Source organism: Dreissena polymorpha, chromosome 7, assembly GCF_020536995.1.
Source record: "Dreissena polymorpha isolate Duluth1 chromosome 7, UMN_Dpol_1.0, whole genome shotgun sequence".
Lineage (NCBI taxonomy): Eukaryota > Metazoa > Mollusca > Bivalvia > Myida > Dreissenidae > Dreissena > Dreissena polymorpha.
Genome location: NC_068361.1, coordinates 78,168,648 through 78,194,409, shown reverse-complemented (window position 1 = coordinate 78,194,409; position 25,762 = coordinate 78,168,648). Strand labels below are relative to the sequence as shown.

The following is a 25,762-nucleotide window of genomic DNA, read 5'->3' as shown; positions in this document are numbered from 1 at the left end:
TCGTTTTTGTACCAAATACGGTCCGACAGAGGCATATAGTAAGTGTAAATGAACAGCTAAATTTGTTTGCATTTTAACGACATAAGCAACATTCAACTTTAAAATTTATCATAGTGGGCTGGACTAAACAAATTTCGAACGCGACGTGCGATAATCTCAAATGTGGGCTGCGCTTAAAATTGCTAATGGATGGGGGTGGGGGGGGGTGGGGGGGGGGGCGTTATACTAATGTTGGAAATGGGCGGAGTTGAGAATAAAATAAACCTTTTTTTAAAAATTGATCAGCGTCTCCAAAGTAAATGTGCACTAGAGGCAAAATGAGCGTATACAGGCATTTTTTTTTTAATGAAATGCCTTTAAATATGTTGAATATATTAACAACATACATGATAATGTGTTTTGTAAATATTATTTCTAGTTCACGTAACAAAACTTGGTCTGGCATTCAAAGCGCGTCATCATATCAATCATTTTAAACAATAATATTATTAAAGCGTTCCGGTATGTATTAACGATACATAACTGCATATTATTAATTAAGGGAAGGGGACTTGTATTCCCTAATATATCTTAAAACATTATGACACACAGATAATTTCAGCCAGTGTATTTTCATGTAACCCCACTTTACGAGTATTTCATTACCGAAAGGAAATAAAATATTATATAAATCATTCTTGACGCTCAACCATCGAACATCACATTACATCATGCAACAATAGGAAAAATAGCCTACATCAATGGAAATTGTATTCCATACAAGCGCCGTTGTCGAAAGCGTGCAGGCGTATTATGGAAAAAATATAATTGAACGTATGTTTTTAAGAAATGTATTGTTAAAGAAAGTAATATATACCATGCCAAATAAATCAAAATAAAATGGTGTCGCTTTAATATATAATGGTATTACTATTTTAAACGTTCATTTTTTTATGAGATTCACTTACGGTTACGCCCCCATTTTCTCTGTTCCAATACAATGCTCAAATAGCAGTTGTTGACCTGGCCTTGCCCATGAAATTCGGCTTTTAAACCTAAATATTTACGGAATGTTCACATAATGTGTAAGAACCTTGCGTTAAACACACACTGCGGTATTTTGTAATCGTAATTGAAGTTTTTTCTAACCGAGTTTCGAGACTTAGATCTCGTAGCTATTGAGATCATGACGTTGTAAATTACTAACTGTGCGATATCAGACGTGGTTGAACAAAAATGAATGCAATCATAGAACTAACCTATGTATTTCTCTCATAGTCAATATGAGGTCACTCAGATGAACTATTGAGAACTGAAAAATGTTCCTTCCTTCCGTCACACTTTTGCTACCGTTTCTCATAGCGCCTTTAATACTTAACCAATCGCTTTCATATTTGGCATGTAGGTACCTTGCATTGACCTCTACCTTTTGATGAGGTTTGAGGTCACTGGGTCAAGGTCACCGAGGCTAATAGATGTTTTAGGTGTTTATTAACACATACATTGACAAAGCGCATCATCTGGGAGCATCCATCAGTTTCACTGATATTCTTGTTTAATAATGAATCATTATATAATACTTTAGGCACCAAGGGCATGAAAACAATCGTTTCCAAATTTCGTTTTCAGTTTTAGTCAATTCTCTTCTTTTCCCTTCTATTTCCCCGCAAGGTTGGATCTTTTCGTTGCGATCTTATTGTAAATATTTCCGATTGCCATGACAACACCCCCTAATAAAATTGAGCTTCCACCGAAGATAAATGCGCCTTCATATGACCCTGAATTGTCGACCAGTCGTCCTGTAACACAGATTATTAACAATAGACGTGTACCAGTCGTCCTGTAATATATAATATGAACAATAGACGGGAACCAGTCGTCCTGTAACACAGAATATGAACAAAATACGTCGCTTAGTCGACCTGAAACACAAAATATAATCAATAAACGTCGACCAGTCCACGTGAAACACAGAATATCAACAATTTACATCGACCAGTCGAATTGAATCACATAATATCAACAAAAGACGTCGACCGGTCGACCTGTTACAAAGAATATGAATATATATATATAACGACTAGTTGACATGTAACACTGAATATGAACAATAGACGTCATTCATACAACATCTTACACATATTATGAAAAGAACACGTCAACAGTCGATATCGAACACAGAATAATAAAGAGGTCGTACAGTTAGTTGCTCTTTTACCAAAAATATACACAATATATGTTGACAAGTCGACCTCTTAGACAGAATATGAACAAAAGACGTCTAACAGTTGACCTTTTAATACAGAATATGGACAATAGAAATCTACCAGTCGTCCTGTTACACAGATAATATTAACAATTTACATCGACCAGTCGACCTGTAACACATAATATGAACAATTGACGTGTACCATTCGACTTGTAACACAGATTATGAACAATATACGTGTACAAGTCGTCCTGTAACGAAGAATATGAACAAGAATATGAACAATAGACATGTACCAGTCGTCCTGTAACACAGAATATTAATAATAGACGTGTACCAGTCGTCCTATAACGAAGAAAATGAACAAAAGACGTTTACCAGTCGACCTGTAACACAGTACATGAACAATAGACGTGCACCAGTCGTCCTGTATCACAGAATATGAACAACAGACATCGACAGGTCTACCTGTGACACAGATTGTGTGTACAAGACGTTGACCAGTCGATCTGTTACACCGAATATGAACTTCAGCAGTTAACCAGTAGACCGGTCACACAGATTATGAACTAAAGACGATGAACAGTCGTCCTGTAACACAGAATATGAACAAAAAGACATCGACCAGTCGACCTGGCATAAAGAATATGATCAAACGACGTCGACCAGTCGACATGTTATACAGAAAATGAACAATACACTTGATAGAGACGGTCAAACATGTCTGCCATTGCGTAATCGTTCAATGCGCAAGAAATATAGCATCTTTATTTCACCACGCATTCAAGAAGTGATTATCATAAAAGCCCATCGCAGCCTTGATATCAAGGTAATGTATTACTTAACTACCGAGTAGTAAGCAATTTTGAACAGAGAACCTGTCCGCTATTGTGTTCTCGTATAAATAATTACTTCCATTGACTTCGCATTAAGTCTTAAAGTAAGGGATATGTACCAGAAATGGTAGGTCCCACCAGAAGCGACACGCACTGTGCCGCCATCTGTACGGCCAGGGAGCTGGCGAACTTGTCCACGCCCAGCATGTCTAGTAACACAACACTGCCCTTAAAAGTCAAACAAGGAAAATATAAATGGTATAAACGGTTCATGTAATGAGAGAAATATATTGATAAAATGATCGAGATTATTATTATTAATAATTATCAAAAGTTGGGTAGCATGAGGCTTTTCGGAATAATCGTTATACTATTAAGAGCGAATGAGGTTGGTCATAGGAAGTATTTATCATTGAGGACATAGGTTAGGTAAAACATAGTTGAGCTTACTATATAAGAAGAATTCTAACTGATACTGATGTGTAATCAGATATATTTCGGAACGCGTTCATAATATGTTTGTAGCAGCTTTGTTCGTAATAAAATACTATTAACTTAAAGATCGTGTAAACATATAGCGAATATTTTAATATTCAATTTCTTAAATCATCAAATAATTGAAAACCAATCTTAGTTACTGAATAGTTGCCATCAAAAAAAAATTAATGATAAAAACAGCTGATATTTTCTTCATTCATGAAAAGTTACATGAGGAGTAAACATGTGAACGACAAACATGAAGGAATAAAAAATGTAAACGTCAAACTACGTTGACATATTCAATATGAGGATGTTATTACGAAAATAATAACGCTTTACCTGCGCCTCTTTAATGCCAGTAAAAGCCCCCTCAAGTACGGAGAGCAAGGCGAACCCGGAAAAACTGGTCATGTTGGGAAACAGGAAGAGCACGGACCCTTGAAAGAAGGTCACGATGTTGAATACCAGGGGGCGCTTGTTCCGGAAAAACTCGAGGTCAAGGACGAACCCGGAGATAACCCGTATAACCATGTCACATCCGGCGCTTATAGATAGTATGGTGGCTGCTTGAATCTCTGAAGTCGAATGTTGTTGTTGTTTTTCTATAGTGATGGGTAACCTATTTGGAATAATGTTACCTAGGTTTTAAGGAAATTTGTCCTGAATAAGTATACGCGCCAATGGTATTTCTTCAATCTAAGATTTGTTGAATATGCCGTGTTATAGCTTACAAAAAAGAACCACACATGTAATGTTTTATAGTATTGCATTAATTTTACTTGATTAACTAAAAGAACATGAAAGTCTTTTTTTCTAAAAAAGTTTGACACGCCTGTAATTATATTGCAACACGCAATGAGTGAATGCACATGCAAAAGTATCTTATGTAGATTTTGAAAAAAGAAATTACCGGGTATGTCGTTTTTACATTTTTAAGAGAAAACTCCTATGGGGATGCACAGTAATTACTTACCAGTGCAACCTTTCGATTTGGCCAACGCTGGAAAGAACGTTCCGGAGGCCGGAAGCGAGAAACAGAACATGGCGAACGTATAACACATGAACCTCGGGTTCTTCAATATCGACCAGGACATCCATTTTTGCTTCTTTTTATTGTCATCTTCTTCATTTCGTGTTTGAGTCTCGTCTTCGGACGTTTCATTTGTAGTGTCAGTCTCGGCTCCAAATATTTTAGCGTTCTCGGAAGCTGTTTTGTCTACGCTTAATTTACTTGTTTGACTAGTCACTTCGTCGTGTGGCATTGATTTCTTCTCGTTAGTAGTAGCAAGCTCAATTGTAATTATTTTAGGAAAGAAACTACACGTTTTTGCAGATGCAGACTTGTCTTCAAGTAATATTCCAATATTTTCAGACTGACCGTTAGTAAATGCGAGATCGCTAATAGCCACATTGTTATCACACGTCTTCAGAGCGATGGTTACATCTTCAACGTGTCCATTCACTGCAGAACCATTTACGGCTATATCGTCACTTTGACGTAGTTCATTACTCACTATTGCTGTTTGAATCAGGGCTTGTTTTGCTTCATCTGAGTCCACTTGAGTCTGTCTGTATGCGTTAAAGGTTTATAATAAAAGTGATATGAACGGATCTTATGATGCGAGCGAAGGTTACTTCCTAGCAATCAATACATTTTCTATTTACATGAAACCCATTAGCCGTGGTAAAAAACAACTTATGTACACTTTCAACAAAATACACGTATAAATACATCAACAAATATAGCATAGGTATGATTTTTCAAACATGAAGTTTTTTAACTCTTAATGTCAATTTTATACATTTGCATGCTTAAGTAAGGTATATTTATAACAATTATGCGTACGGTTAAAAGCATTGACTAACTTTGAACACTTCCCCCTTTTACTATCTGCCTGTAATGATCTGAACAAGACTGCAGCTACGAAAATGTTCATGGTAAAGGCAGTGAGGATGAGAAATGCACCCGAGTAGCCATATTCCTGGAATAGTAGTTCTATCAGCGGAGTGATCGCAAATCCTCCTATGCTGAACCCGGCAGACGCAATACCGAATGCGAGGCTCCTACGCTTATCAAAGTAGTACCCCAGCAGTATCGGACACGGCGTCATCGCCAAGGATCTACCGAGACCTGTAAATGTATACATTCGTCGAGTACTGTTTAATAGATAAAATAACGAAAAAGCGTAAACGCCTGTACTGAGACAATATTTATATTAAAAAAAATCATCGAACAACAATCCGAATTATGATCTGTCCGCAATTAGGGTAAAATCTTCTTGATTCTACAAAGCTGCATTTCGATTGTTATTCTTCTACGTTACTGTTAAAGTACTAGTAATACATAGCTTAAAATGATGTGAAATACTAGCTGAAAACCTTAGAGCTAGATCAAGTTCCGAACCGAAAACATCGAAATGGAGGCTTCATTGAAGAAAACAAAGGGTCTAGTACCAATTGTTACCAATCTTATTGTGTATTTATTTAAAAAACGACTTGTTTTAGACATCGCAAAATGATTTTAGGTCACGTTTTGTATACGAACCTGCAACGAGGCCATAGCTGAAGTAAAGGAACAGCAGGTTCGGGGAATATCCGGTCATGACAACGCCGGCCATGAGGACCACAGTCCCTATGGCGGTAATCCAGCGACATGAGAAGCGGCCGCTGAGAACACTCACAAATGGACCTGAAAACGGATTGACGCATTGAGCTTACTTCCGGCTCAATTTTCGGGATGCAACATTCCGGAAATGGTCAAAGCACTGAATTGGATATGGGGAATTTTACGAACGCCATTAGCTCACTTCCCGAATATTCTAGGATAAAAAATTTCCGTAAATGACAAAAATGTAAGTTCATGTGACACTCAAATATTGAGATATGATTTCTATGAATTTACTAGAATCTTATTTCTTGGAACACATGAAGTCAATGATGTTAAAATATGATAATTCTACCTGATGCCATGCGCACGAAGCCTGTAAGTGACGTCACCAGTGCCGTCTCGGTCGCAGTTCCGCCATATCGGTCCTTGAACCTCAGGTAGAAGAGACCGTGTGAGCGGCCAAACCCACCTTGACACGATACAGGTTATCTTTTTAACGGAGGCGCAGTGTGATAGCAGTTTATGAATTATATATACGTCGTTCATCGCAAGACAAACAATATGTTTAAATATATATATATATATATATATATATATATATATATATATATATATATATATATATATATATATATATATATATATATATATATATATATATATATATATATATATATATATATATATATATATATTTAAACATATTGTTTGTCTTGCGATGAATATATATATTTAAACATATTGTTTGTCTTGCGATGAACGACGTCATAAAATGTTATGTTTTTGTATACCGGTATATGCTATTCGAAGCATTACAATGTTTTTACCACACTGTATTCCTACGGAAATTTAAAAAAACGCGAGGAGACCGTTATTACCTATGACGGTTCTCATAATAAGCGCCCCAAGAACCACACACCAACCCCAACCTCCGTCGGGCGCCTTTGCCGCCCTTGTCGTCACCTCCGGTACATCCGGGCTCTCGCCTCTCACTTCCACGTGGACCGACTCTATGTCGGCATGATCAAGAATCTGATCCCTGCTGTCCACCGTCATATATCCGTCGTCGCCGTCGTCGTGGTTTAAGCCGTCAATGACCGACATCTTAGCGTCATCGGGCTCCGGGTCATCAGTAACGGTCATGTTTGTCTTTGGTTGGAGAAACCGAGACAGCTATGCTGAAATGCGGAACATGATCACATGTTTAAATATTAATCGGAGTCTTATTATACTTGTATATGTTCCTAGCTTTGGGAAAACGGGTTTAAATGCGTGTGCTTAAGTGTCGGTCCAGATTAGCCCGTGCAGTAAACACAGTTTTTTTTTTACTGAACTTGATTTTTGCTTAGGATATTCTTCTTTTAAACGAAAAATACCATAAACGCGGAGTGTGTGGTCTCTGGTGAACCTGTGTGAACCGAAGAGGCTATTTTTGGACGACCCTTCACGCACTTGCATTAAACTCCGTTTTCCCAGAGCGCGACTCATATACAGTTCCAATATTAGTGAACATATTTACATATATGTAAAAACCGTATTACCTATAAGTTAAGAAATTCCACGTGTTAAATTTTTAATCATGTTGAGCGCCTGTTTGATCACATTCAGTTATGTTCTAGATGTAATCTAACCAATTTATGTCCTGACAGGAAGTGAACTTTCATTTACCCCGGTCAGTGTAGACTGAGTTTATGTTGATGCCGATAATTTATTTTATGAAACTTAATTATGATCTGAGCCTTATCGTGTTAAGATCGTCGTGTGGTCGTGTTAAGATAACGTGCTCAGGTCACACACTGCCCTAGATGTTAGATAATATAGCTTACAATATACTAAATACTCGTTTCATGTAGGGCTGTACTCTCTAAAAAAAATATCATAGCTGACCCGAAGGCATGTTTTACATCTTAAACTATTGTTCGGAGTTTATCTTTCGGAGATAATGGTAGGGCATAAATAGGTGTTCACGACCGAATCCCTGAAATATGATAAACTTGGAGACTTAAGTAAAGCATTGCACTGAAAAAGGTTACATTCCACTAAGAAACGGCCGAAAAAAAGTTGCAAAAACAGTCGATTTTGTTTAGCGTCAAGTTCTTTTTTGGTTTGAACATGACATATCTTTTTTATTGCATAAATCGATTCCGCTTAGAATGGCCTTTAAGAAAAGGTATGGTTATGGGGATCTCTATGTGCAAAATGTTGCATTTATTTTCGCTCAAAGTTGTCGCTTTTACATTGAATTATATAGGGAAACTATTTAGTATATTGTGACCTATATTTCACTGCAGAGTAACCCATGTATGTCAATATTAACGCTGTGAGGAATAATAGTGGACAAAAAATGTCAAAAAACGGAACACAATGAACAGTGACGTCAGCGCACAAACCTATTATTACGAATGAAAAATATACCGGCCAAGTCCTAAATTTGAATATTTAAAATAATCTAATCCAGCGCTACAAGAAACCGTTTTTACAACTTTATTGATTGATAACTGATTTATTCCAGAATGGTTAAAGCACGGAAGGTAAACTGTATTTAATAATTATGCAATGTTTACGTACATGTGTCTTCTCATTAGATTAACTTAACATCATACTGGTGCATTAGGTAAATTCGGACTGTACCTAAAGTCGGACACAACTCATAAAATGATTTCATAAATTCATACTCAATCTATTCCAACGAAACTTATCATTTATTCATCAAAAGGCGCGTGCATTTATTGATACCATATAATTAATGTTCGAAACTCTTGATAATTAAAGCGCTTCATTAAATAATATACATGTGTCAAGTTACATGGTCTGAATGTGTTCACAGTTGTTTTCCATAGGCGCTCGATGTCAATGACAATGTTTTATTTCAAATTTATTTTTTAGTTACCCCTTGCTTATTATAATGCATACACATACTAAATTAATAAAAATCTTCCGACAAAACGTCTTCTTAAAAAAGATGGTTCGACTATGTATGAATAGATATTGACAAGGTAAATCACTCGCCATTTTCTAAAGCAACTGAAGTGTGTCATTATGCATAATTAAATCGCTGTCATCCCGCTCGCTCATTGAAATGCGTGCGCAGGAACCTCGCTCTTTATACACAATAACAGCCACTTAACACTATGGGCGCCAGATTTGATTTTTGACGTGCTGATTTTTTTCTGGAAATCACCATGGCAGACGAAATCAAGTTAAACAATTGGGCAGGAATTATTCATGTGTATGCAATTTACAATATCTTTTGTTGATTGCCCCATTAATTGAGTGAAACAATAGTTACAAGGATTTATCACATCGTCTTTGGATGTTTCTGTTGAAACTGAAAGTAGATAGAGAAAGAGTGAGGCCCGGCCTGCGCGCGCATTTCAATAAGTGAGCTGGGAGACAGCGATTTAATTATGCATAATGACGCACTTCCGTTGCTTTAGAAAATGGCGAGTGATTTACCTTGTCAATATCTATGTACATAGTCGAACTATCTTTTTTTTAAGAAGACGTTTTGTCAGAAGATTTTTATTAATTTAGTATGTGTATGCATTATAATAAACAACGAGTAACTAAAAAACAAATAAACTAATAAAACATTGTCATTGACATCGAGCGCCTATGTTGTTTTCGGTAGTTGGTACATGTATACTATAAAAAGTTAACCAATTAAGACATTCACCTAAGCGAGACAACTGACATAAAGAATATGCTGTATTATGTACATTTCTAGTTCTCTCTACCATGACTTAAAATGTCGCTTTTTCAGGGCTCGAAATTAACACTTGCAAAATGCAAGTGAAAAATACAGATTGCAAGTTAAGTTTTAAGCCACTAGTATTTTTTTGCGAGTAAAGAAAAATGGTGAAAAAAACGAGTGATATTGCTAAATGCGCATAACGTTGTGAATGCTAAATCGTAGGTCAATTTATAGAACATCCAAATACCCGTATGCGGAAGTGTGCACCTTTTATGTAGATTGGTATACTTACAGTACAGATACACTGATGGTATTGGTACAAAGAATGTGATAGGGTCAACTATTCACACATGTTTATTGAACTTGAACAGACATGATGTCGAAGGGACAAATAACTAGTTCTTTTTGCTCACTGACGGAAATAACTGAGTCTAAAAAATACGCCCCGGTGTTCATAAAAATTGTGTTTTTTTACTCATGAATTACATTATTAAATTTGTATTTGCGTTTTTGTATGCTTCATTTTGAATTTAATTATGTTTTTGGTTATTTTAATTGCGCAAATACGCTTGTTATTTATAGCCCTGCAGACTTTAAACAGATCTGTCATTGTCTTAATAAAAATAAATTGTATGTTATTATTGTGAAAAAAATGTCTTATATTTTTAGGAAGTAAAAAGTGAAAGCAAGAAAAAACGTATGAAGAGGCAACATGATTTGTTGAAAGATCGGGTGTGTATAGTCTGATTGCACTTTTAATATAAAGCCAGTCCAGAAATTCCCAAGTAATGAATTGGCTGTGATTTGTTTTTCTTGTTGTCTGCCATTTGACAATTATTCCCTATTTTACCGGTATTGGTCATATTCCTAACATCCTTATTAAAAAGATTGTAAACCAAAAATAAAAAAAACTCGGAAAGGTTTATTTTAGTATTTATAAAATGTTTATTCTCTTTAGTAAAAATACACAATGGATTATGGTACCATCGTGACTACAATAAATATGTGTTGTTTGTTACAGGCTCTACAGTGGTTCAGAGACAGTGAACCATTACCACCAAGTTTCGTGATGCTATATTTAAAGGGGGGTCAAGTTCTTACAACAGGTAGTTGTTCATAGAAAGGAATCCACATGTTAGTATATGTTAATACAGACTAAAGTTAGTGTCAGTGATCCAACATAGCTGTTGTCTGGGACAGCCAAAATATTTTTCTTACAACCAGTTTTAGTATTGCCAGTTGTTCAAAGGACTATCAATTATTAACAATTTATCTTTTTATTTGGTGATGAATAATACAAAACAAATGGCCAAATGCATGCTCATAGGATTTTTAAAATACTGATACCCAGAGAACCAGTTGTTTGTGTCTATGAGGAGTTAATGAAAACACTGTCCAAGTGGCCCAGGGTATCAACTAGACACTGCATCCATAATACCACCACAGCCTCATTAATCTTATTTAAATAAATTCAAAGAAATGAAAATATATGCAATTCTAGTAAATAAGACATTATGAACTAGTAGTTCAGTATTATTAAAACCTGTATTTCAGCACCTGGTCATATGCGAGCCTTTGTGGAGAACCCAGATGTGCTAAATAGTTTCAAAGAGTGTGCATTGGGACGACAATCACAAAATGGTTTGAAAACACATAGTCTTTATTTTTATGATCAGGATGTGTTTGTTTTTCCACCATGTTTGTGGCATGACCCATACCTATGAACAAATTTGTTTTGGGGAAAATCTCAAAATGCAGTGTTTTTTTCACCATTTTGGGAATGGGGCCGGGTCCCTTTGGATTGGGAAAATTCACGGTGTTTTGACTAAAATTGGGAAATTAGTGTTGTTGTTGTTTTGCTAACAAATGCTTTAAAATTGAGGATACAATTGTGTCCAGTATTATATTTACTAAAGTTGATCTTTTATGGATTGGGTCCGAGATGAACAAAATATTGTGATCTAAAAAAAAATATTTTTATTTTTGAAACCTTCCATTGGGAATTTTTAGCCCCCATTTGGGAAAAATATATACTTTTTTCCATTGGGAATGGGTCCAGTTACCGGACCCGATTTTGAATGAAAAAAAACACTGAAATGTGCCAACTTACTGTAAGGTAAAACTATATTATCAATTGCTTTAGAACTAGCAAAGAATATAAATGTTTGCAGATGATTTAATTACAAAAGTGATATTCTTATTTATTCACCCTTATTTCAGTCACTGTCAAAACCTCAGCTGCTGTGGTTGAAGGCAAACCACCAATTGTTATGCCATTCAGCAATCCAGAACAATACACATGGGATATGTTGTGTTTCATTATCCCACAGCTTGTTTCTAGGGGTAAGTTTTTTTTCAATTGTCTTTTAATGGCATAACCAATAACATTAAACTTCTATTTGCTTATCATTGGTAACTGGAAAAAATCGAGTATGCAAAACTTCAAATGAAATGTTTTTTTGGTTTCTAAAATTGACATGGATATCTGAATATTATTGTGTCAATCCAAAGATATTAATTATAATCCTCTACCCAGCGTTATAATTAAAATTTCACCTTATAAATTGTTTACACTTTCTTGTTGTTTTTAGAGTCTGGGTGTGTCAGATATACCCCTGAAAATAAACCTTCATGGTGACCAAGCTGTGTGGATTTTAAATCCCCAAATTGTGATAGTAAAGGTATGGTTTCACTTGAATTGTGTTTTTTTCCTTGCCCAAACAAGCAAGATGAAACAAATAAACTATGCTTAGAAAAAATACACTTCCAAATATTAAAGCTTCAAAACTGTTGACCTTGTCATTCTCAAGCACAAATTCACTTTGTTAATGTTGTTAAATCATAATAGATAATATAGAAAGGGCAAGTATCATAATGGATTTCCAAATGAAAATTGTAAAATTAAAATATTTATAATCGTTGAAATTATAACCGAAATTAAAAATTATGTGAACATCAGACCTTTTCAGCTTTACACCTTTTATTATAATGTAAGACTACATCAAGTAAACTAGCATGTTGTTTTTGTACAGATCTTTTTTATGCCCCCAAAGGAGGGCATATAGTGATCCGTCCGTCTGTCCTTCCAATCCGTCACACTTTGCATTAAGGTTTCGAAAAATGCTCATAACTTCTATGTTGCTTCAGATAGCAACTTGATATTTGGCATGCATGCGTATCTCATGGAGCTGGACATTTTGAGTGGTGAAAAATCTAGGTCAAGGTCATCCTTCAAGGTCAAAGGTCAAATATATGGCTTCAAAGCCGTGCAACAGGGGTCATTGTGTTTCTGAGCAACTTGATATTTGGCATGCATGTGTATCTAATGGAGCTGCACATTTTGAGTGGTGAAAAGTCAAGGTCATCCTTCAAGGTCAAAGGTCAAATATATGCATCAAAGTGGTGCAGAAGGGGCATTGTATTCCTGACAAACACATCTCTTGTTTTATCATGCACTTGCTTTCTGCATAGAATTACTTTTGACCTCATCTTTCTGAGCCTCCATGCGATTTTTATGTCACATCTGCTTAAAATGTGTATTGGCCAGAGAAATGAAACTTTTTAGACATATTCATCTTGCTGTGAATGTGTGCACCTGGGTATAGTTATAAGCACACATGTTAGCATTTGAATGACATTAACTAAATAACTCTTTTGTCTGGGTCATCTATGTACATACTTTATAGTAAAAATGTAATACCAGTTGTTCAAATCTGAAAATAAATATCCTATTTTGTTATGAGCAAAGTAAATAGTCTGGCTTTTCCTCAAAACATGGTTTTATGTTGTGATGTGTAGCATAAACGCCTCAATGTATCAGAGATGTGAAATATTATTGCGGCTTATTCGCAAGTCTGACATTAAATAAAATATGCTTTTGTCTGGAACATCTATGTACGCATTATATAGTATAACTGTATACCGGTAGTTTTTAATCAGAAAATTAATGTCCTTTTTTGTTATTTGCAAAGATAATAGTCTGGCTTTCCCTCAATACATGTTTTTATGTTGTTATTTGTAGCAAGTAAACGCCTGAATGTGTCAGAGATGCGAAACATTATTGCAGCTTATTTGCAATTCTGCAAAGTGGATTATGTTATGTTTGTATCATTGTGTGATTTTGATTAAAGCATGATTGTTTGGATGTGAAATGATGTACCATTCTATAAATATGTTTCTCGTCATACAGCTTTTAAGCATTATTTAGCTTCATGTGCTAAAATCAATGTTTTAGTTATTTTTACAAATTGAAATTTATTGTTGATTTTTTTCTTTTTCTTATCATGTTCATTTCAAATCCAGCATGAGAAATGCATGAATTCTGGCATGAAATCTCTGACTGGTATGAACAAGTAGTGCACTTAAGTAGTTTTAACATTCAATTACGAAGCATTACTGTTTTTATAAGTATCCAGCACTTACAACAGTCACAACAAGCAATATTTTAAATCAGCAATACACCTTATACAAAGCCAATAAAATGACTAGGAACTTCCTTTGTAATTTCATCCAGTAAAGAATTATTTGTTATGGTTGATTAAAAAAGGTTAAAACCTATCGAAGTTTAACTGTAAATTATAAACATTCTTTGTTCTAATATGCTCTTTTCACATATTCTTGTTACTCTTTTGGTTTGATATTTTAGAACCATAAAAATAAAAGTCATTAGGGAGGGGGGCAGGAGAATTTGAGAATTGTCCATGAATCTCATACGTTTGCAGCCTTTACTAACATTGAACTTTCATCTAATTATGCTTGCATAATTTTTAACCCAGCATCATTTGCATTGAAAATGCATCCATTTCTTAAATAATGTCATTTAGGAACAAATTGAGCAAAAATTTAGATATATGTCATGCATTTTTGAACACAGTCTTGTCTTGGTTATTTAAATATATTTGAACAGTGGACAGTGTGATTTCTTTTTACGCGATCACCATAATAATGGAGGTAGGACATGTCATGTTAACCCTGCGTGTGTGTGTGGGGGGGGGGACATTTAATATCCATCTGATTGCAAAATGGGTTTTGAACATTAATTTGAATGTCCCAAATGATCATCATATCAAGTCTTAAGTGCCGTGTGCAACACCCACGTCACTCGCTTGAGGATAAAGATCACAGTGGACACTAACATTGTTACATATTCCTAGAGTATATTATGTGGCTGGGCTTTATTTTTCGATGAAGCCAGTTGCCGCCGCAAGGTACACGAAGAAATTGAATGTAGGGCTACTTGGATATTGTTATGCCATGTGCGACATGTACTGCGTGTTTGAAAAGAATTCATACGCCAATAAATCCAAAGTTATATTATCTTTTTGCCAATCCATTAAAAAAAACAACATATGAACAATCAAATTAATAATTGTAATTATAAGAATTGAAATGCTCTTTTCTTCGCTTCATTGATGTATGTAGATGTAGGCTTTATAAATGCAAATTAGATGCCAAAAACTTACCTTCATACATCGATGAAGCGAAGAAAAGAGCATTTCAATTCTTAAATAAATAGGCACAAATGAGACATGTCATCATTAAGGTCACAGTGGACACTTGAAAATTGTGAAATAGTCCTTATATGTATAAAGTAAAATTATGTAACGTGCTACTCACACAGTCAGCACACATGCTAGATGTCCATGTTTATGTTTGCATCAATAAGATAAGTTTGTTGTGCATGCATTTTAAATAAATTGACAAAAATTATCATCATATAAAGACGAGGGCAAGGTGGTACATGTATGAACACTTTGAAGTTGCACATTTTCCTTGTTGGTCAATAACTTTGTTGTTCAATATGGGAAATGAAAATAAATGAGCACAGATAATTGTGACTATTTAATATATGCTGTATTAATTGTCAACATTATGTGTTGCACACAATGTCCAGTAAAAAGAAATGGTAGCATCCGTGTCATTCAAACACATCTAGTCTAATAAAAATCTGCTGCATCAGTCCACTGAATCCAGTACAAAAACAAGTGTTGCAATGTCTACAAACAAAGCAAAATGTATATATTAAATAATATAAAACATTAAGTTTTACTTATAAATCTTTTACATATTTAATTAAGCTTATAAATTAAATAAATGTTGAAAAAAGTAATTGTAGTACCCAGCCAACCAGAATCATTTGTAAAATGGAGATAAATATAACAGTTTGACTTTTCATCGTGCTGCTTTTACACATTTAGACAATTGTTTCCAATCCTTTTGTAATTTTGTAATAGATTAAGGAAATTCTATATGTTAGTCTTGCTTGCCACAGCCTTTGGATACCTTTTTGTTGTTGATTTTGTTCATTTTATATTCATGCATGCCAAAATGTCACTTTATCTTATTTTGGACTAGGAAATTTCAAAATGGCATTTTCTCACTTACTATTTACATTAATTTACCATTTTTGTTTGACGTCAAGTTATAGCTGACCAGCACCATATTGTAGCCACAGAGGTGGGTTTTATTAAGAAATAATATTTTTCTATCATGGTTTTTTGTCTAATAACCCACAACATTTAGTATAGATCATGAGTAGGAATTAAATGATGAGTGCATTGCAAAGCTGTTAACGAGTAATTTCGTATCACATAGCTTTATTAATGTTTGTTGTTGTTGTTTTTTGTTTCAGTGAATGCGACACACTGAGTGAGGGGGCAGATGGAGTGGAGGAGAATGTAGAGGATGGTTTGGATGAGGCAGATGATGATCTGTGGGACTTGGGAGAAGGAGTGGGTGAGGAAGAGGATGGAGTGTTTAAGGGGGAAGAAGATGGAGTGGGTGTGGAGGAGAGTGCAGTGGATGAAGGGGAGGATGGAGTGGATGAAGGGGAGGATGGAGTCAGTAAGGGGGAGAATGCAGTGGATGAAGGGAAGGATGGAGTGGGTAAGGGGGAGAATGCAGTGGATGAAGGGGAGGATGGAGTGGGTAAGGGAGTAGATGAAGGGGAGGATGAAGTGGGTAAGGAGGAAGAAGATAGAGTGGGTGTAGAAGAGAATGGAGTGGGGGAGGATTCATTGAGTGAGGGAAAGAAGATGGAGTGGGTGAAGAGGACCGAGTGGTTGAGGGGGAGGATGGAGTGAATGAGGGGAGGGATATACAGGTAGAAAACAGGGGAGTGGGTAAGGAAGATGGAGTGTATGCAAGGGAGGATGACCAGGGTGAAGAGGATGGAGTGGGTGAGAGGGTGGATGATGATGAATCAATGGACGCAATAGGAGAAGACACAGTTACTGTTGATCTGATTTTAGAATGTAAGTATTTAAAATAGAATCCTTATTTCATTAACATTATAGTGGAATAAATGTTTGAGAAACTAAAACATGTGCCCCCACACAACAGAATTCTTCATAATGTTATGATGTACAACTATTTTCACAACAATTTTAAGAGGATTCAGTTCAATTGTCATTACATAGATCACTGATTTTTAGCTTGGCTGTTTTCGGAGAAAAGTTGAGGAATTGTCATAGATAGCTCGTCGTCTCCCGTCCGCGTCGTGCTCAAACCTTGAATCAAAGTGCTTTCACCTACAACTTTGAAACTTTATATGTAGCTGCACCTTGATGAGTTCTACACGCCATACCTTTCTTCTTTTTTCATGACAAGCTTTCATTTATTCGAAACTGCACCCACAGCCGAGCATTCGCACTCCCTTAGCGATGCTGTTGTTAGTGTAAATATTGAATTTTTTTGTAATTTTTGTTACACATTCTAACACAGCATGCGACCTGTTTTCTATATACAAAGAAGGAAATCATGTGTGGGTTATTCTGCAATAATTATGGGACTAGCTTAATGTTTTGAAAATATTTCTGAACAATTCAATGATAAATTGCAGTGAAATGCACTAACACAAACCTGCTCTTAAAAAATGAAATGAATTCTGCATGTATATACATGTATTTATATTCTTACTTAGTACTTATACTAATAATATTTACAATTTATTCATGGACAGATTGCAAGACAGTCTGGGAAAAGCGGCAGTGCCAAAACTATTTAATATGTTCAAGTTTTGGCACTAAAATTTTGACCAAACATATAAAAGATCTGAAAACAAAAGTGGCAGATGAGGTGAGCATATGATTGATTTTATTCCTGCATAACTTAAAACTGTACACGCATGCACACACGCGAAATATGAAGACAATCAACATGCGTTAAAAGATTCTTTTGTTTATGCAAATATGCCAGTTGCCAATGTTGCTTATGAGAAACATGAATAACTCCAAATACCAATGGTTAAACAAGATAAAGATCACAAGGAAAAAGAATAATTTCCTTCTTAACTCTTCTTCTCATAAACCACTGAAGTTATATCACTGAAACTTGCTTAAACTAATCAATACTAAGCCTTGTTGTGCATATTGCCAGGATTTTTTTTTATCAAGGTAAAAAATAAGGATTTTGGTGTCAGCCCTTGTACACCATTTAAGGGACTTCAATCAAACTTAGCAGTAATGACAAGTGCTGAGTGTCAGGAAGTGTTATTTGGGTGAAGGACATGACACCAAAATTTATGACTTTTTTGTCAGCTATTTTTGAAAAAAAAACATCAATTTTTGTACGGCTATATTAAGGTGACGGCAAATTTTGCACAGCTTTATCACTGTGACAGCAAATTCCTAAAAAATTGGGGCAACATAAATTTTGGCCTGTAAAAAAACAAGCTCTAGTTTAGGATTGTTTAATTATACTGGTAGTTATTTAGCAATGGTAACAATACATAATTTTTAGCAAATTCTATTATTGAAAACATTTAATAATTATCATCCTGTATTACGAATTTCTCCAGTCATTTAGTGTCACAAAGTGGATTTTTTTAGTATATACTTATGAACTGCATTTCTTTATCAAATATCAAAATTGTAGAAATGCTCCTTAAGGTAGCAACCTCAGTCTCGAGAACAGAAAACATTACATGCCTAAAATCAGTTTTCTTGAATCTCATAATTACTCGCTGACATATGTCATTTATGCTCTATTTCTCTCTGTTAAAAAGGTCCTAGACTGCTGCTTCATGGGCTTGATTAAGCAAGAACAGGTATCTGGTGTTTTAAAATGTTATCTGTATCTTGCAAATTATGTCAATATTATATAAGTCTTAAATTAATGCACAATATCCTTATATTAAATGTGTTTGCTTATTATTTAAATGCTTTCCAATAAACAACCTTTGTTATACATTTAGCTATTTTCTCATTTACTTGTTTTAGTTTTAACTTTCCAAAAAGCTTTTGTATGCCTTGTGATACTGCAATGTTATTTTGCAGCATATTACTAGAATTGTTAGTGATAGCCCTTTTTCTGTGCAGTTGTTAAAATAAATTTCAGAGTCCCATGCAATATGTCTCCTGTGCAGTTATGAAAGTGATGTTCTCTGGAGAGCAGCATGCTGTATCAGAGGTATTTACAAAAGCTTTTTTTGTAATAAAATATGTCTGTTCAAGGCACTCTCTCAGCCTTTGTAATCTTAAATGTTAATGCGAAATTTATCCCATTAATATGATCAGTCAAGTATTTGGTTAGGGTTAAATAATACCTGTAACAAAATTCTTCTATAGTTACTGCAGTGGCAAAGAATCAAGAGAGTTGTCATTTGATCTTGCTATATTTAAACTTAAGCACTTTAAAGGTAAAGGGCGATATGAAGGTAACACAAATCTGTAATTAATAGTGTTTTCACGAGTATGAGATTCCTGTAATACCAATGATATGTATAGTTCTGGTCCTGTGTTCACAAAGCAAAATGTCATCGATTTTCAATTTCCACTGAGCACCATTTTTAGATTGCCTAAAAAAATTAATAGAAACCCATTTTCAGTTTCAAGCAAAATCGATTTTCAATTTCAAAATAAGTTTTCTGCTCACTGGTCAAGTTGTCATCTCAACTGTCAGTAATAATATGAACAAATAAATCAGGTGATTGATTCCATGTTTTGCTCATACTGTATTTGATATGTCTTTTTTCAGTTTGAGTTTTGTGGAGATACTGCTTTTGGTGTTTTAAATCACAGGGACAACCATTGGATTCTTCTGGTAATTTTTAAGATCATCGTTCTAAGTCTTTTTTTTATCTCTTTTCAAAGAAAAAAAATTGATCTGCTTATGAAAGGTTTGCACGTCCATTTTTAAACAATTCAAGTAATAACAAAAATAAGCAGGCCAACTAATTGTGTCTGATTTTTGTGGCTCAGAATCAATGGCAATTATTTTAAACATACAATTTGCTTATATTAGTGTTTGCAAAGCTTTTGTCTTACAGGTATTTTATCATCACCTGCACAGAATTTGGGTGTTAGATCCTCTCGGAGAGTTGCCAGCAACACTGAAAGAAATTCTCCAGTTATGGAAGTAATGCATTCAGAACTAACACTCAGATATTAAAGAAACCCATTGAAATGATGTACTTAGTGGTCACCATACTAAATATGAGTCTCCTCTGGGTTCTCCCCCTCCCCTCCCCCCCCCAAGACCACACCCCTTTTATTTAAATTCTCTCCTTAAAAAGTAAATAGCTTGGACTTTCATTCAAAATTTGTCTTAATTTGAATCTAATATCTTGGACCTTATAAACTTTGAAATACACACTCCCTTTTTAGTGAAATTTCATGCAAGAATGGAAGTCATTTTGAAAGACAGATGTAAATTCAAGTTGGTAGAAAACCAGAGTACTAAGGGCAAACTCTAGTGTTAAGTAGGCCAACAAATACATCGAAAGTGCAGACCAAACCCAGTAGTTAACCCAAAGTTCACTCTAACAGGAAAATTTAAGCCAATGGTATCATTGATGATAAGACAATGCAAAATGCATGTTATTGTAGCCACAATACACCGTTTGGATGTCTAGTCTGTATCCATGACACCAGATTATTATGCCCCCCTTCGAAGAAGAGGGGGTATATTGCTTTGCTCATGTCGGTCGGTCTGTCGGTCCGTCCACCAGGTGGTTGTCAAATGATAACTCAAGAACGCTTGGGCCTAGGATCATGAAACTTCATAGGTACATTGATCATGACTCGCAGATGACCCCTATTGATTTTGAGGTCACTAGGTCAAAGGTCACAGGTGAAGGTCACAGTTACTGGAAATAGGCATTTTAAGGATTTAGCATGGTTCAAACAAGGGAAACAACTATCGTTTATGCATGTTCTTTTTGTTACAGCATTTGCCTCCCTTGTAATATATTTAAATTTTACTAAATGTAAGGCTAACTGCATTTTTGTAATGCATTGTATCAATAACCACCAACCACCACCACCACCGTTGTTCACAGTGACAAAAAACTGATACACACAACGGCTGCTACTACAACTTATAGCCCAGATAGGGGGGCATGCATGTTTTACAAACAGCCCTTGTTGATTAATACATTTATTTAGTGCATAGCTGTGTGACACTATTGATTAGCAAATTATATGGAACTGATATAAATTTTGGCAATGGTATTAAGGTAGGCTTGTATAACATTAGCTGAGACAGCTGGGCTTTTAATAGTCATTAAATAATTGACAATTATTCTTTTTATAACAGGTCCTATATGGCAGTTCGTCCAGAGCACCAGCACAGGTGGAAGTTGCTTGTCAAACCCCACCCCAAACAGCTTGACAGTTCATCCTGTGGCGTTTTCTGTGTACAAGTAAGTAAATATGTTCATGGTATTAAAAAAGCTACTTTGTGATAATTTCTAAAACAGCATGGCCAGAATGTTAACATTTGGTAAATGCCAGACCACACCATTGGGGTTTTAAATATTACTCCCTTGTTAAATTACAAAAAAAGCTATTTGGCTTGACCTATTATGTTCTAATGATACTGCTGTTTATATTAAACTAATCCAGACTGTGGAAAAAACACCGGTCAGATGAGCAATATAGGGCTACCAGGGTCATTTTTTTTTGCATTTGTAGCCCTTGTTACATTTTGTTGATGTAGTAAAATGTATATATATATATATATCTTGCCTTTTCTTTGTAAATTTTTTTTGTCCCCTACCGGTTTCACCGGAGGGGACTTATGGTTTGCGCTCTGTCTTTCAGTCTGTCAGTCAGTCACATTTTTCTGGATCCTGCGATAACTTTAAAAGTTCTTAATATTTTTTCATGAAACTTGAGACATGGATAGATGGCAATATGGAAATTATGCACGTCATTTCATTTTGTTCATACGTAAAAATTCTGGTTGCTATGGCAACAAATAGACTACAATTACTGCTGAAAATGGTGGTTTTCTGGATCCTGCGATAACATTAAAAGTTCTTAATATTTTTTCATGAAACTTGAAACATGGATAGATGGCAATATGGACATTATGCACGTCATTTCATTTTGTTCCTACGTCTAAGATTCTGGTTGCTATGGCAACAACAAAAATTCTGACAATGGTGGAATTTCTGTCAATGGTGGAGCTGGTAGGGGACTATATTGCTTGGCAATAGTCTTGTTTTTATTTAATTTTGATTTTTTCAGTTTTTCAAAATTATACCATTATTGCTAAACAAACATTTTAACATGGAACCTCTTATGTTTTTGTTTCATTGCCTCTAGTTTGCAGAAAAAATACTGAAAGGAGAGCCACTGAAGTTTCCACAAGATGCAGATTCTGTTGTAAGCTATCGTTTGAAGATGCTGCAACTTATTGCAATGAATCAAGGTAAAAATGTTTTTCAGCTTAATTTTTACTTTTAATAAGGATGACTTTATATTAAACGTAATTTACTTATCCATGACAAGAGTATGCAATTGTACACCAATATTATTGCAAAAATGTATTTTCAGATCCAATTGAAGACATATGCCGTCTTTGTGGAAAAAGTGATTTGTCTGAAGAATGGGTAAGGCAACCATTTTCAAATCCTTCATTACAAGATGTTATGAAAGCCAACACTCTTTAATTCTATGGTACATTTATTATTTAATTAATTAACACACTGTTTTCTAGAAGTAAATTGTCTAGCACCAATCTGATATTTTCCGAGGGGAGACAAAAGTTTTTTTTAGTAGCTATTTCTTTTTTTGTGATTAACATGACCTATAAAATGTCTTGTTATTTTGATGTGTACGCATTAATTACGAAAATGCTTATGTCTTGATGATATATTTTCAGATTGGTTGTGACAACTGCCCAAAGTTTTGGGTGCATTTCAATTGCTTGTCAAAGCAAGTGAAGACCATCAGAGGTCAAAAATATTCTTTGTTTGCCAAAAGGTTTACACATGCTGTTTGTGCCACTAAGTTAGTGGCACAAACAACATGTGTATGCATTTTACCACAGTTGTTAAAAAACAACATTTGTTATAAATTATTTCTCAACCATTGCTCTGTTAACTGTTTGTAAAAATGCCATAACAATATTTGTTTGTGAACATAACATATCTGTGTAGTATTGTTGTTTATGTATCAAACATAATATCCAATTTTTGACTGCACACATTATTTTACAAATACTGATACAAATAATTGTATATTATGAATATGCTTGAACATTTTTCATGTATCTTTGTTGCAAATGTCGTCTGAGAAGTAATAATTTACATTGTGTACATTACATATCAGGAAATATAAAGGAATTGTTAACAAGCTGTTGATAGCGGAACATAATTTTCATTTGTGGAATTCTTTCATTTATGGTAAAGCAATTATTATTTCCACATTCTAATAAGTCTTCAAATAGTTTTGCCTAATCTTTTCACCAAATAGACTGAGCTTTTCATTGCTCATGTTTAGTTTGTAATTATACTGCCTTAGTATGGCTCTGAGTGAGGTTTGCATGTAACAAATATGTTGACACATGGTCAGCTCATTTTGACTTTGAAGTTAATTTGTACAAAGAAATAATAATAAAATGACTTCTTAATTCAGTAGGAAAAATTCACTTTGAATCATTTTGCAATTTCACATATCAAGGTCCTTTACTTGCTATTGATAAATGATCAGTCATATTGATCCTGACTCTGCAAATTCAATTTACTTCAAGCATTCATATTTTTAGGCAAAATGAAGGAGTATTGTAAACATCTAATTTGATGATTACTGTTTAAGTGATATACACGTGTCACTAGTTTGATGATTACTGTTTAAGTGATTGCACATGTAACTAGTTTGATGATTGTTGTTGAAGTGATATGAGCATGTATTTTTTTATGATAACTGTTTAAGTGATATGAACACGTCATTATTTGTGATGATTGTTGTTTGGCTGATATGCGCATGTCACTAGTTTGATGATTGTCTATTTAAGTGATTGCACGTGTCACTAGTTTGATGATTTTTTTTTTAAGTGATATGAACATATTACTAGTTTGATGATTGTTGTTTAAGTGAGATGCACGTGTCACTTGTTTGATGATTGTTTTTTTGTGATATGAACATGTCATTTATTTGATGATTGTTGTTTACGTGAGATGCACATGTCACTAGTTTGATGATTTTTGTTTTAGTGAGATGAACATATTACTAGTTTGATGATTGTTTTTTAAGTGATGATTAGTTACATGTCACTAGTTTGACCATTGTTGTTCAAGTGATATGCACAGATCATTAATTTGATGATTATTTTTTAAGTGATGATTAGTTACATGTCACTAGTTTGACCATTGTTGTTCAAGTGATATGCACAGATCACTAATTTGATGATTATTTTTTAAGTGATGATTAGTTACATGTCACTAGATTGATGATTGTTGTTCAAGTGATATGCACAGATCACTAATTTGATGATTGTTGTTTAAGTGAATTTAAAACGCCTTCTAGATATGTAATACTTTTTAGAACGTAACAACCCTTTAACATTATTACATCTCTAATTTCACGCGCAACAAATCTTAACTTAAATTCAATTTCTCCCTCCTTATAAATTTGAATAGTATTATAAACAATGCTAGTTTGTTTCTACTCCGCTTGTTGTTTCATTTTGCAGGCATTTTTTTTCTTTAATAATACCTTTTCAACAAATATTCAATGTAAACCGTGAAGGTTTATCATAATGGCAAAGCTATTAATTAATTATGATAGTTATATAAGTTCAAATGTCATAAATTATATTTTTTTATAAATAACTATAATGATCATTCTCTTATTGGAATAATATATTTTTTAATTATTTCTTTATTTTGTTGCTGTCTAGTGTTAGCAATAAATAAATGTTCAGTATCTATGTAGCTCATGATAATATACTACATTATTTGAGGTTTTGCATGTTTAAATGCCATTGTTTGTAAATATTTCTATCAAGTTGCCTCTGAAATATGTTGTCTGTAAATACATATGTCTGTTTGTAATGCTATAACTTATATTTACTTTTTATCAACTGCAAAATTGATACATATTTTGCTGCGCACTGTAACACATATTATTATCTATTGTATACATTAATGATGTAAATACTTGTTGTAAATGTGTTAAGCTCTCCATGAATGGAGGAAATAAAGAATCTATCTATCTATCTATCTATCTATCTATCTATCTATCTATCTATCTATCTATCTATCTATCTATCTATCTATCTATCTATCTATCTATCTATCTATCTATCTATCTATCTGTTCAAACGAATATATAATAATTGTTTACCATTCAAACATATGTTTAAGAAATATTTTTTGCACTAACACCATGTGTTCAATTTAGCATTTAATCCACATCTGCCTTTACTTGAAATATAAAAAAAATCATGTTCATATGTGTAGGCTAAGAGCTTGTATAAGCTTAATTGGTTAAAAAAATATTGTTGTTGTTATTGTTGTTGTCTAAGTGATATGCACACGTCAGTGTACTTTCAATTTATTTGTTATTTCAAAATAAAAAAATGATCAACCCTTTGGAAGAGAATTATTTATTTTATTGATCTCGTATTGGTTTAACAGCATCCAGTACGTTGTCACGTATAATTTGACGTTAACAGCTTCAACGTCATCATATTGTTATAAAACCGAAATGACGGCACAACTGTTTTGA

The 25,762-nt window shown here is 34.3% G+C and overlaps 3 protein-coding genes across 5 annotated transcripts; 2 read left to right on the top strand and 1 right to left on the bottom strand.

Moving 5' to 3' along the window:
- Positions 1-1,453: 1,453 nt before the first annotated feature.
- On the bottom strand, positions 1,454-7,827 carry LOC127837999 (monocarboxylate transporter 4-like). The gene is made up of 9 exons (XM_052365486.1): positions 7,654-7,827; positions 6,991-7,290; positions 6,465-6,581; positions 6,050-6,193; positions 5,371-5,635; positions 4,478-5,073; positions 3,844-4,079; positions 3,144-3,252; positions 1,454-1,778 (listed from the first exon to the last, which is right to left on the bottom strand). The coding sequence occupies exons 2-9, from the start codon at positions 7,253-7,255 to the stop codon at positions 1,636-1,638; spliced, it is 1,875 nt and encodes a 624-aa protein (XP_052221446.1). The 5' UTR covers positions 7,256-7,290; positions 7,654-7,827; the 3' UTR covers positions 1,454-1,635.
- Positions 7,828-8,491: 664 nt separating this feature from the next.
- On the top strand, positions 8,492-25,626 carry LOC127838001 (uncharacterized). 3 transcript variants are annotated; one of them, XM_052365489.1, is made up of 16 exons: positions 8,492-8,643; positions 10,476-10,538; positions 10,828-10,912; positions 11,361-11,447; positions 12,027-12,149; positions 12,398-12,487; positions 16,438-17,059; positions 17,767-17,882; positions 18,811-18,852; positions 19,143-19,214; positions 19,782-19,847; positions 20,074-20,162; positions 21,342-21,447; positions 22,355-22,460; positions 22,586-22,641; positions 22,914-25,626. In XM_052365489.1, exons 7-16 carry the CDS (start codon positions 17,011-17,013, stop codon positions 23,142-23,144), a joined length of 933 nt encoding a protein of 310 aa, XP_052221449.1. In that variant the 5' UTR covers positions 8,492-8,643; positions 10,476-10,538; positions 10,828-10,912; positions 11,361-11,447; positions 12,027-12,149; positions 12,398-12,487; positions 16,438-17,010; the 3' UTR covers positions 23,145-25,626. The 3 variants fall into 3 exon arrangements, with proteins under 3 accessions (XP_052221449.1, XP_052221450.1, XP_052221451.1); XM_052365490.1 differs by lacking the exon at positions 19,782-19,847; XM_052365491.1 differs by lacking the exon at positions 22,355-22,460 and having other exon boundaries at positions 22,914-23,103.
- Positions 14,991-16,888, top strand: LOC127839854 (high mobility group nucleosome-binding domain-containing protein 5-like). Its single transcript, XM_052368244.1, has 2 exons — positions 14,991-15,013; positions 16,438-16,888. The coding sequence occupies exons 1-2, from the start codon at positions 14,991-14,993 to the stop codon at positions 16,886-16,888; spliced, it is 474 nt and encodes a 157-aa protein (XP_052224204.1).
- Positions 25,627-25,762: the final 136 nt, after the last annotated feature.